Below are 12398 nucleotides of genomic sequence, written 5' to 3' on the forward strand. Positions count from 1 at the left end.
TTTACCCCTGGGCCCTAGCCAGTCACCTAAAGTCATAAGACAGAGTGTATAATACAGTCTAAGTAATAGGTTTCACTAAACACTTAAGTGATCTGTGCAACTAAAAATATTGGACGTGTATGCAGAGCATAACCCTAAGCAATTAACAGATATACAGACTAAGATACACACCCAATCTTATTTCCTACATGCAGTTATTTCAAATGCAATGCTAGTCATTGAATATATTACAAAACTTTTATAAAACTAGCCATCAATAATCCAATTTAGTTAAGGACAAACAGACGCAAAACTAAGCACAAACTATTATAGTGATGGTATGATCTAGCCATACATTTATATTTATTAATATATGTATATATTACTGATTGGCACAGCATTTTGACACGCATGTACAATTAGCCTCTCAATGATTTCTTATGAAAAAGCTGTGCCATGACCGGCCTGGCATGGGAGAAAAATGACCTATTCAGCGCGATCGGAGGTCATCTAAAATGCCACACCAGGAGTATAGTGTCGGAAAAACATGTTCGCATTCCTGACACTATAGTGTTCCTTTAATAATACCTACATTAAGTAAACAATATGTTATTCTTAGGAGCCTACATACTGTTCCATTACAGATTTAATTCCCCTGCATTCTAATACACTTCACTTTCATTTTAAAAGTGTGTTTTTCTCACCGATTCAGATGTTTTTTTTCTCACTATAGTAGTTTGTGTTTCTTTTTTAATTAAATTTTTCCTTAATTAAATTGGATTATTAGAGACTAGTCTTTAGAAATAATTTAATAATGTTTTGCAATATACTATGACTTGTATTGTATAAGAAATAGAGCTATAGTGGAAGTAAGATTGGGTGTTTATTTTTTCTATGGCTATCTTAGTCAATATAAAGTCACCTAAAGTCACCTTACAGTGATCAGTGCTGTTTACATTTTTCCCCAATGACAAGAAAAGTGATTTCATGAAAGAAACATCTACTCACCAAGTCCTTGGCGTTCAAAGATACATCGTCCCACCAGGGGGAGACAAAGTCATAATGACAGTTAAGAATTCTTTTAAACATGTATTGATCCCCCCGCTCATCATAGAAAGGTTCAAAGCCACAAAGCCTGCATGGAAACAGATTGACACAGTTTACGATAAAATACTGACAGTTTACGATAAAATACTGACGTATAGCAGTGATACTTAGTGTCCAGCTCGTAAAGGAGTCAACACTGGCTGTCTCATGGATATGACCGTAGGGACCATTAATGACAATTGGGGATATAAATGAAACCCGTCTTTATAAGAAATCATTAATTTAACTATTTTATTTTATGAGATAAAAATACAAAACTGAGTCCAAGTCCCCAAACATGATCTCAAGTTATGTCTCATTTTCTAATCCATTTTTTAATAAAAGTTACAATATTTATTGCGGTGTGACTTGAAAACAGATATAAAATGTTGTAACCCTGAACCCAGTTATATTACTTGTTTCTTTATCTGGAAATATTGATATAGAGAAATACTCTGTTTAATTCTCATTAAATTGATATAACTGTTAATATATCTCTTCCTGCTGTCTGTTCTGTGGACCTTTAACCTCAGGGTCTAGAGGGTTACAGTAAGTAAGATTTAATTTTGTGTTGCTGTATGCGTGAACTGTTTTGATGTAACGTTCCCCTGACATCTTAGCTTTAATTAAACTTCTACTGCTGAAAAACCACAATAGCTGAGGACTACACAGTGTGTGCTCCATCTACCCAAGACCAGCGTTTAAGCTCTCATTTGGGGGCTTTAAACAAGAGTCTGTTTACTAAACAGTGAAACCATTCTCGTCACATCATACAGCGAGATGTTTTTAGTTCAGAAGTGATTTGAGTGATATATTAACTCATCTAAAATTTACTTTTTTGCTAACTAGATGATTTTGATCCATATTTTGCAGTGATTTCATCTCAAATGACAGTTTAGTGAATGAACCGATCAATATAAATCAATAACCCCCTCCCCCCCTCCCCCCAAAAAAAAATAAAACAATAAAAACTTGTCTCATTAAGATTTGCCAAAACTGTTTATACTGGGGAAGTAGTGGTAAGTACCTGGCAAGACCCAGGTAAGTTGTCAAACCTTTCTTAAACAGTTTGACAACTTACTCTGAAACCGCACCAAGGTACTCCTACCACTATAACCACTACACCGAGCTTTTGTGTCTTTTTTATTTGCATAAAAATGTTGCCATATGGGTATGCAATAGAGCGCAATGGGTCACGCATGCGCACAGAAGACATTGAAGTGCATGCGCACATTGTGGGACGAATTACGCATGCGCATATTAGAGCAGCACGCCAATGACGTTGGGAGCGGCATGACGTCATTCGGGTGCGATCCGCATGAACAAGCGGTCGGCCCGAACACCAAATAAATACAGATACATAACGCTATTTTAATTGCACAGGGCCATCGAAGGAACAGGAAGGTTCCGAGCGTGCAGCCGTCTGACATTTCAAGAGCCAGCACTCTTTCCATACACTTGGCAAGGAGGTGGAGTTTCCCTCAATTTAGGAAGGAACTATTTAGACCATATATTGACAGCTACAACATGGATGCTTCATTGGGAATTGAATATTTCCTCTACAGGATACACTGGTGAGATCTACCCAGTATACAAAGTGTGCACACTGGACTGTATATACATTTTTTCTTCATTCATTTTTTCTTCCTTTTTTTCTTTTTTCAGTTTTTTTTCTATTTTTCCTATTTTTTCCTATTTTTCATTTTTTTTTCAATTTTCTCATGTGTACACATTGTTTCATTACGGTATATATTCCCTGCCAACATCTTGTCAAATACTCTATATATGGAATTTTCTCATGATACTACAGAACTACATACCTAATGCATATCTATGAGTCAGCTCTTGTCATGATCTTTTTTTGCACATGAAATCACACTGGCTACTATGGGATTTAATCACTTAAGATTATTGTTTATAATTTTTGTATATATTTGTATGCATATTTATGAAATTAACTAGCTATTTATTATCTACAACTTTATATCAGATCAATTAGACATTAAATACTACTTTAGGTAAATTGTTTTTTGAGTGCAGTATCAATTATTGAATTAAAGACATATATGTAGGGATTCCCCAAACCTGGTATTAAATAGGGATATCTGGAAAATGACACATCCTATTTTCACACCCGGTTATCCTTGTTAAATGATCATGGATGGATATTTTATACTCTTGCCCCAATATTGTAGTCAGTGGTCAACGATGTAAAAATATCGGTGGAGTCTCCCCAATGCACTTTGACACAGGGTTTCTGCATGCTTCCTTCTAACACAAAGTGTTAGTGTGAACGATACAGTGTGGAGAAGACTCACCTCCTGTGTGCTGAAATTAGATGCATACGAGTTTTACAGTATATTATATCCAGGGTTATTCACTCATGTCCAAATGGGCCTGTATTGAATGGGGCAAAACCATCTGGCTGCATACGGAGCAATTTGAACTGCAAATTTCGGACATTGTTCAGGCTATTTAATAATGTACAGATTTTGCAAATCAGGCCCCAAATGCGGCCAGAGTTTGGTCGGAGGACAGCATGCATCAAATCTGGGCACAGAGACTTCAAATCTGAGTTCGGATTTAAACATTTTTATTTTTAAATGTGCCCACTGGCTGCTTACCAGCCATCTCAAATAGTTAAAAAAAAAGAAAGAAAGAAAGAAATAAGCCTTTGGTGGTCAATAAGACCCCTATATTACTATAAGTAAGGCTTAAAACCTTCCTATTGCCTCACCTGCTATGTGCCATGTGGCAGGTGAGGGCATATTTACTAAATGTCTAAAACTAGCGACTGGGCAGCCTGTGAAATTACAGAGAGGGACACTGTCCACCCACCTAATGTGCCCCCCAACAGTGACCAAGGACTATTACATAATAAGGGGGGAATCTAGTGTCCCATCCCTGAGTCTCACCCATTGATGGTGTGTTGGGGCACTATTGATGGTGGGTTGGGGCATTATTAATATTAGGGGAGAGGGCCTAGTGTCCCCCCCCCTCCCCCGAGCCCCCAGCGAGTGGGATCACTAATTAATTACAATGTAGGGGTGGACATTCTATTGTGCACCCCCAACCCATTGTTAATTAATTAGAACCCCTACCCACTACCCAAGGGTAGGGGCTGGCGGGACTGTAGGTACTCCCCCCAAATATTAATATTATGTTCCCTACCTGCCGCAAATGGGTGGGGGCATGGGGAGGACAAAGCGCATGAATATTTTTTATTAGGCCCCGCACTGGATGCATTCGGTCCCTCTTTCGTTTAAAACCGGAGCTTTGTGAATATTCTGAATCCTATACTTTGTATAGGATTCGGGTTGGAAAGCACCGAATTTAATCTGGACACCGAATGCAACCAGATGATTGCTGCAGTAAATTTGAGAATTGCTACAGTGGTTGGAATTCGGTCATCTTTCGCCAGGATTTGTCCATCGTCACAAATTCCGGTGTTAAGTGAATAACCTGGTTAGTTTACATCCTTACTTGAAGAGTAGAAGAAAGTTTCTGAAACGTGTCTTTTAATATGTATTGATATTCCATTAAAAGGTATCTGCGTACTGCAATCCTCCTGTTAGTTTGTTGCATGGCAGGTGTTTGAGACAAACATTACAATTTCTCACTGTTTGATTTATTGCTGCATATCGTTATCATATTTTATGGGGAAAGGAAGCTTTTAGCCAATGAATACAATTACTGAATGGGATTAAGAATAAAAAGGAAGCAAACGATATCTGGAAGTAGATAAAATTAATCAAACAGATGGTTCCAGAGATGCTTTGAAACTAGCTAATAGTAAAAACAGTAAAACGGTAAAAAATTTATATTTTCTGGAGATGAGGTCAGATCTGAAAAGGTAAGTAATTATATTACCCATTTTTTTTTTAGTTTTTTTTTAAATTCTGAATCTAGCATCACCCACGTTATTTAAAGGAACTTACTACTGAATTTAGTTTAATTTTTCTCAACAGTTTAGTAAATGTATATAAAAAAAAAATAATAGCTTGTCGTCTGCAGCCACGGCAAGCACTCACTTTCTGTCCAATCAGAGCCTTCACACTGAGAACCCTCTGTGCTGGAGCCACGAGCGCTCTGTCCTAATGTATCTGCTGCTTTCGTTAGTTCTGTGGAGCTAAAGGAACCTCTTCCTCCTCCACTCCTCAGTGACAGCCAGAGGGGTGTTTCTGCCCCCAATTTATAAAGGTGCTGATTTCTATTGAAATTGTCACTTTTATAAACTGACACAAACATGGCAGAAAGTTTAACTGCATTATGTGTCTGAAGTGTTCCTTTAAGATATTCCTTATTTATCTTAGTTGCCTCATGTTGGTAATGGAATCTGAAGAAAAGAAGTAACAATTCTAAAGAGCGATTAATACTCCTTTCAGCACTTAAAAACAAATAATTATTTAAGATGATTATTATCATGGATCCATTTATGAGTTGGGTGATATGCATGGGAAGACTGAAAGGGCGCAGGGAGGTGACTGCCCTCTGGGCTACTGGCATACAGTGGTTGTGGTCTGTAGCCTCATTTGAACATTAAAATCACTATCCCACCAACATTAGTTGTGGACTACATCTCCCCTAATGCTTTGCCAGCATTATGGCTGTAAGTGCATCATGGGAGATGAAGTTCTCAACAGTGCCAAAGGTTGCCTAACCCTGCTTTTTGCTCAGATTTCCGTAACAGCAATTTCCGCTTGCTCAGTCATTAATGGGGTCGACCTGGTGTGCATTCACACACCACTCCATTATTCCATTATTCTGGTGGCCCCACCCACTCCCTAAGCAGGCCCATATGGTATGCAGGAGATCATTACAAGTGATCCCTGGATGGAACTAGACAGTACTAATAACATTTATGTCTCTTAGCCATTACATTTCTTTGTGAATTGGACGGTGTGACATCATCTATCCCTGTAACCATAATCAGAATGACCTGTACAGCATGACAGCGTATTCATAGAGATCTGTGCACGTCTATGAGAGGCCGATTCTAATGCCACCAATAACAGTACTATGAGCACTGTGTTACCTGCCCCTGGTAACACCTTCTAGAACATACACATCATGTTCTAGAAGCCTGACATCATGTTCTAGAAGCCTGACATCATGTTCTAGAAGCCTGACATCATGTTCTAGAAGCCTGACATCATGTTCTAGAAGCCTGACATCATGTTCTCAAAGCCTGACATCATGTTCTCAAAGCCTGACATCATGCTCTCGAAGCCTGACATCATGTTCTAGAAGCTTGTGCCAACAACCTCAGATATTGCAGTCCACCATGAATATACAACTGGGCCTGGCCTCGAGTGCATTGAGATTGTGGGCCTCCAGCCCATACACATAGCAACACACCCCATGCCCAATTCCAGCCAGCTGTCTTACTCCTGTAGTACTGTGCCAACAGACATCCCAACAGCAATGCACCTACTGCTATTTTAATCCATGGCAGAAGTGACCCCGTTTCATCTTTGCCAGTTCTGCTTTCTTCTTTCCTTGAAAGAATTATTGAAAAACCCACTACATAAATGTCTTTTTTTTAAAAATGGATTTATACTTACAATATATAGGTTATTATGCCCACAGACCACATGTCCACCTCAGGTCCATAAGCGCAGCCTCTGAGAATTTCAGGAGCTGGAATACAAGAAGAAGAAAAAAAAAAGATAAAAATATCTATAACTAAAAAGAAAAAAAACCATATCAAGATCAGTATAGTTTTACCATGTGTTAGCTGGTCAAGGTGGGAGTCAGCCATTAGTAACTGGTTACTTTGTGCTGTTAGGTGTGCAGCAGGAGTCAAGACAACTAGTTACACAATGTTTGAATATATTTATATTGCTACAGAAAATAACTTCCCTAAAAATTTGGTGCATCCTACCCCAGTGATCTCAGCTTATCACTGACGTTCAGGATGGACAGGAATGGTACTGACAATGTAGAAGGAGGAGCAGTCTCCAGGTGCCACTCTCATGGTTTGACAAAAAACTGGGGGACTTTTGACACCATAACCATTACCCTGAGCTGTAAAAATACACAGAGAGTTTACTAGTTAGGTTTCTTAATAGGCTCCTTTGGTAAAAAAAAAAAAAAATATTAGGTCAACTATATGTAAAGAAATAAACGTAAAAAAAAACAGAAAAAAAACAATGAAACAAAGAAACAAAGTTGGCAGATGGGTTCCTCTGACTTCAAAAGGCCTGACTTATAATGTATTTAACAACTACTTGTGAATAACTGTCATACATTGTCATTATTGTAAATAAAACACCGGGCCTGCACATATGGCACCGTTAGCATTAAATAAGGGGTTTTAGAAACTGCAGCTTCAGTATTCGAAGGATACAAGTTGTGTGAGTTGCTTTGATAATTATGGGTAGGCGATTAAAGATACATTAAGATCAAAGATCAAGATGGAACCTAATGGGATAAAAAATATGTGTGTGATTAAGATTGCAACAGCAAGTAATGGCTTTGAACTAATAAGCTCACTTTGATAAACGTCTGTCTCCATTGTTCTTAAGAGCGTTATTTATCATATCGAGAAAGGCACCTAGTTACATATCTGTTACAATCAAGACTGGGCTTAAACCTTAAATAATAATGTAAATTGCACTTTCGCTTTATTTAAATTAAGGAAAATAAATGTCAAGTTATCAATGTGAATATTATATTGAGGATTCTAAATTATATCAAACTGCTCTAAAGTGGTCGTGGTCAAATAAGATATCACAATTCTCGTGCAGTGGAAAATAATTAGAATGATGGTATTGTAATCACATCAGCATCAATAAAGCGGCTTTATCACAGGCCGTGACTTTTATTTTATCCACCTCTACACTATCCCGGCAATATACCGTCCCCTACATCCTGGCAATATGAATATTCTTCTCTGTTGGGTCTTTATTCCAGATGCAGCCGTTTTTCACCATCTGGGAGTGATTTTGGACCATTGTCTGCCATTTCTCAGTTCACGCACATGCTCCACTCTGCACATCAAATAGTCGCAAGATGAGCATGCGCAGACCCGCAATGTTTGACGCTTTGGGACGTGGAAGACAGGTGAGCATTATGGGTAAATATTACTTGATAAAGGAAGTGAAGCTTGCCTTAAGCTCTATCTAGGGTCAGGTTTTGTCAAGTGGAGGAAAGTACATAAAGTGAAGCAGTCCCTACATTGCTTCGTGTTTTTTTTTTTTAAGAAAAATGGAAGAGATAAGAATAAACAAAGAACAGACTGACAGATAGAAGGAAAGAAGAATCAATTGAGGAAAGGCAAGTTTGATGTGACAGAGCCACCATAATGGCTAGACTTGTGCAGAAATGATTGATTGAGCTCAACCCCAAATTTGATAATTTTCCCATTTTAACAGTTTTAACCTAAAAGATGTAATTTTCTTGTCAGTTCCTGCTTTAGTAAACGTTAGAATCCATGAGGAGTATTTACTATAGTTGAAACTGTTAGGAATGCAAAGAGAATTTGAAGTGAATTTCACATTTCAGCCTAGAATGGAGGACTTGGACAAACTTTCCAAGTCAGCTATGTTCTTAGGTTTAGATACTTTTGACTGAAATTTGCAACTTTAATTTTAAACGGAATGGAACATATCAGCTATGAAGAAAGGTTAACAAATTTAAACCTCTTTAGTTTAGAAAAACGTCGCCTGAGAGGGGATATGATAACATTATACAAATATATTCGGGGCCAACACAAACCATTGTGTGGAAATCAATTCACAAACCGGACTTTACATAGGACACGAGGCCATGCGTTTAGACTGGAAGAAAGAAGATTTCGTCTAAGGCAAAGGAAAGGTTTTTTTACTGTAAGAACAATCAGGATGTGGAATTCTCTGCCTGAAGAAGTGGTTTTATCAAAGTCCATACATATGTTCAAACAGAAACTAGACGCATACTTGCAAAAACAGAATATTCAAGGATATCATTTTTCAATGTAGGGTATTAGCTTCTTGATCCAAGGATAAATCTGACTTCCATTCTGGGGTCAAAAAGGAATTTTTTTCCTAGTTTGTTGCAAAATTGGAAGTGGTTCAAACTGGAGTTTTTTTTGCCTTCTTTTGGATCCACAGCAAAAAACAAATGTGAGGAAGGCTGAACTTGATGGACGCAAGTCTCTTTTCAGCTATGTAACTATGTAACTATGTAACTATGTAGCTTACTTTGAATTCCTGAAACTAGACACTTTAGTGAGTGACCTGACCATGAGACAAGTTATAACCAGGCTATTTATTATTCACTAAATTGAGAATTCAAAGTAAATTTCACATTTAAGGCCAAGGTAGTCGTACTAGTAGCACAACTGACTCTGGGATTTTTTTCAGTTTAGCTGTCTGACCTTAAAAAATGACTTTCAAATTTCACTTTAGTAAATAATCCTGTCAGTGCATTTTCCCCAGCAGTAGACGAGCCTGATATGGCAGGATATTCGAAGAGAGTTTTATAAACCGAGCACTGTCAAACCAGACTGTATTTGTCCTCTGCATGTACTTGTAATCTCTCAGTGATTTAAAACTCTAATATAAGTCACGCTAACAATTGCTGTGACTGAGCAATGCACTCATTATAAAATCCACTTCTCGGGATAATACTGTATGATCTGTTCTATTTAACAAAGAGAATAAAATATTAAATTATCGTGGGCTTAACAAAATTATATCAGCATTTTCTCTGACGGGGATAAATAATACAAACCAGGAAACAGAAACAAGTGAAGTCACTAACTCATTGGTGATTGGAAAAAAAAAGAAAGGAAAAAAAAAAACAGTCTATTTGGACATCATTTACAGAAAGGACTTTATTCGCTAAATAGCAAATTGTTGTAAATTGCTGTGCCTGTAGCTGAGCTGGGGACATTTTCAAAATGAACAATTTTTTTGGGCCTAAATTTTGTATTTTGGTTTTACGCTCACTAGAATTCAGTTGTTAGTAAATCAACCCCATAACGTACGTATCAAAAAACATTTACAGGGGCATCTTCATATGTACAAACAAAAAAATAGCAATTTAAGCCCAGCAGCTAATGTGATGCTTTTATAGAAACCTAAACCAATTTATTTTCAATTTCAAATGTAAAAGAGAAGCAAAACTGTTCCCAGGATTTCTCGTCTAGCTGTAAAAGATGACACATGCAATTTGTTCTATTTTGTGCAGGAGCCCACCTGGGACAATAGGCCCTGGTTGTGTCTTCTTGGTCATTTTCCTATCCGTTGACTTGCTCCTTTCATTGTCTGCCCTTTTCCGTTAGAATCTGCAATGAAAAGTCTCATTTGGTACACGGTCTGCAGCTTCAGCTTCTACTCAGCATGTTTCCAGCTCAGGTCGATCAATGTTATCTTCTAGCGTCAACTGAAGATCTTGGCTTCCTCATCAGGCTGCTAGAGGTTAGTTTATGAGCAGTAGGTTGTATGTAAAATCTAGGTCTCCTTCTCATCTCCTGTGATGCCAATCAAGTCTAACTGACTCAAAGCATGTGCTGATGGTTTTACTTAAATTTCCCTCTAATTCTTGCACTAGTTTCTGTAGAGTATTTTTTTTTTTAAGTTTTTTGCATCAAGGGTATGTGGTATAAAATAGAGAAAAGCTTTTTAAAAAAATCAGAGCAGGATTTGCCACATGTTTTGAGTTTATATCCAATTTTCTGAGACATTATTTCCCAAAATGTAATCCAATTTATGAAAGCTATAACCATACCAAGTGAAGGAACCAGTCAAGACAGTAGGCAATAGATGAGGATAATGTGCCAAAGAGGCCAACTCTGAAGGTACCAGATGGTTGATTGGTGTGACTGCATTATGACCACAGAGGAAACAGTGCAAGGCCACCATATATGCAACAAGCTGCAATTTCTCCAGGACGCACTGACAATGAAGACCTTAGAGAATGCAAACAAGAAGAGTGCAGACAGAAAATTTCTATTGGAAGACAGAGTAAATCTTTCAGTAGTGAACACAAAACATGTTATATTTTGGGTTTGAATGGCTTTATAGGATCGAAACACATACAGGAGAAGAAGAGAACATGAGATCCATTTCAGTAGACAGATGACCAGTCTGGTTCTTCTTGTAGATTGTAGATCCTTCTAACACTGGCATGCTTGAGAATTAACAACTACAGGTGATATAAGTAGGAGGAAAGTATAATCAATTCCAACATACCAGACCAGACAAAATCAGGGGCTCCTAATCGATATGCATTTAATGGCTGGCACACCCACCCAAAGTAATAAATAATACAGGGTGAGATACTTACATGATATTTAGAGGGACATTGCAATGTTAATGGTTGGTTCCTTGTGAAAATCACAGTACGTAATAAATGGCAAGGGCACGGTATTCTATAAGGTGGTCAGAATAAGGTGGTTCTTGCAGAACCTTACTTTGAAGATATTTTGTGAGAAGACTTTCAGGTCATCATGACATTTTTCTTCCTTTTAATTCATAAGCCTTTTTGAAATGCGTCGGGAGTTTGGAAAGTCACAATGGTGTCTTACAGAGACTAAGTCAAACCAAGAAAAACAAATAAAAGATCGATAGGTATTAAGAATCATTAGAGAGGTTGGAGGTAACGTGGGTACCCCAGAGGAGTGAAAAGCACAGTCAGTCCGATAATTATGAAAAAGCTGAGATCAAAACCTAAAAATGGCTGCTAATTATATACCTAAGCCAAGTAAGGACACTAAAGAACAGTAGCCAAGGGTATATCAAACAAATCATAACCAAGAGATCCGTCAGAATCCAAAAGGCATTATTAGGCAAATACAGACTATGGCAAAAATTGTGAAAACTTGATGTGTCATAATTGTGTAGAATTAGAAACACCACTCATTTTGTAGAAAATAGAAACACCACTCAATCAGCGACTTGGGACCTGAGGACATCGACAATGGTGGATGCCAAAATCGTTACTCAGAGAGGTTCATGAAAAAAGAGCCCCCTCATTTCCAATATTTATTGGGCAATCATTTCACCATCAGATAAGAGGTGAGCTATCCTCTTAAGACAGGCTGAGCATCCTGGCAAATTTAGTTTGGAAACAGCCGAGGTGCTAAAGTTAGCCACTGTTTTATACATGTTGGGATCACAGGATATATTTTTGCTTACAAGTGTGGAGTGATTCCCTTGTATGAGTCATTCCCTCTTCTGGACCAAAAACCTCTTTCTGTCTTTTCTACTCTAATGTCCGTCATCACAAAAGCGTATCAAAACTACAAAAGCAATAAAAGTTCAAAGTAATATATCTCGTAGAATTGTCTGTCTTGCAATGAAGCACTCTGTTGGTTACAGATTTATCTACCCATTGATCACAATGGA

The 12398-nt window shown here is 37.8% G+C and overlaps 1 protein-coding gene across 4 annotated transcripts in view; it reads right to left on the reverse strand.

Annotated features, from left to right (window-relative positions):
- The window catches only part of CAMK4 (calcium/calmodulin dependent protein kinase IV), a 203373-nt gene that overhangs the window by 4545 nt on the left and 186430 nt on the right, over positions 1-12398 (reverse strand). For 3 of the 4 annotated variants that reach the window (XM_063453633.1, XM_063453632.1, XM_063453635.1), the window contains 2 exons: positions 6630-6705; positions 988-1114 (listed from right to left, as the gene is read on the reverse strand). In XM_063453633.1, coding sequence (XP_063309703.1) covers positions 988-1114; positions 6630-6705 — 203 coding nt within the window. Of the gene's footprint in view, positions 1-977; positions 1115-6629; positions 6706-12398 lie in introns of all 4 variants that reach the window. The other variant, XM_063453634.1, reaches the window with a different exon arrangement.

Source organism: Pelobates fuscus, chromosome 5 (assembly GCF_036172605.1).
Source record: "Pelobates fuscus isolate aPelFus1 chromosome 5, aPelFus1.pri, whole genome shotgun sequence".
NCBI lineage: Eukaryota > Metazoa > Chordata > Amphibia > Anura > Pelobatidae > Pelobates > Pelobates fuscus.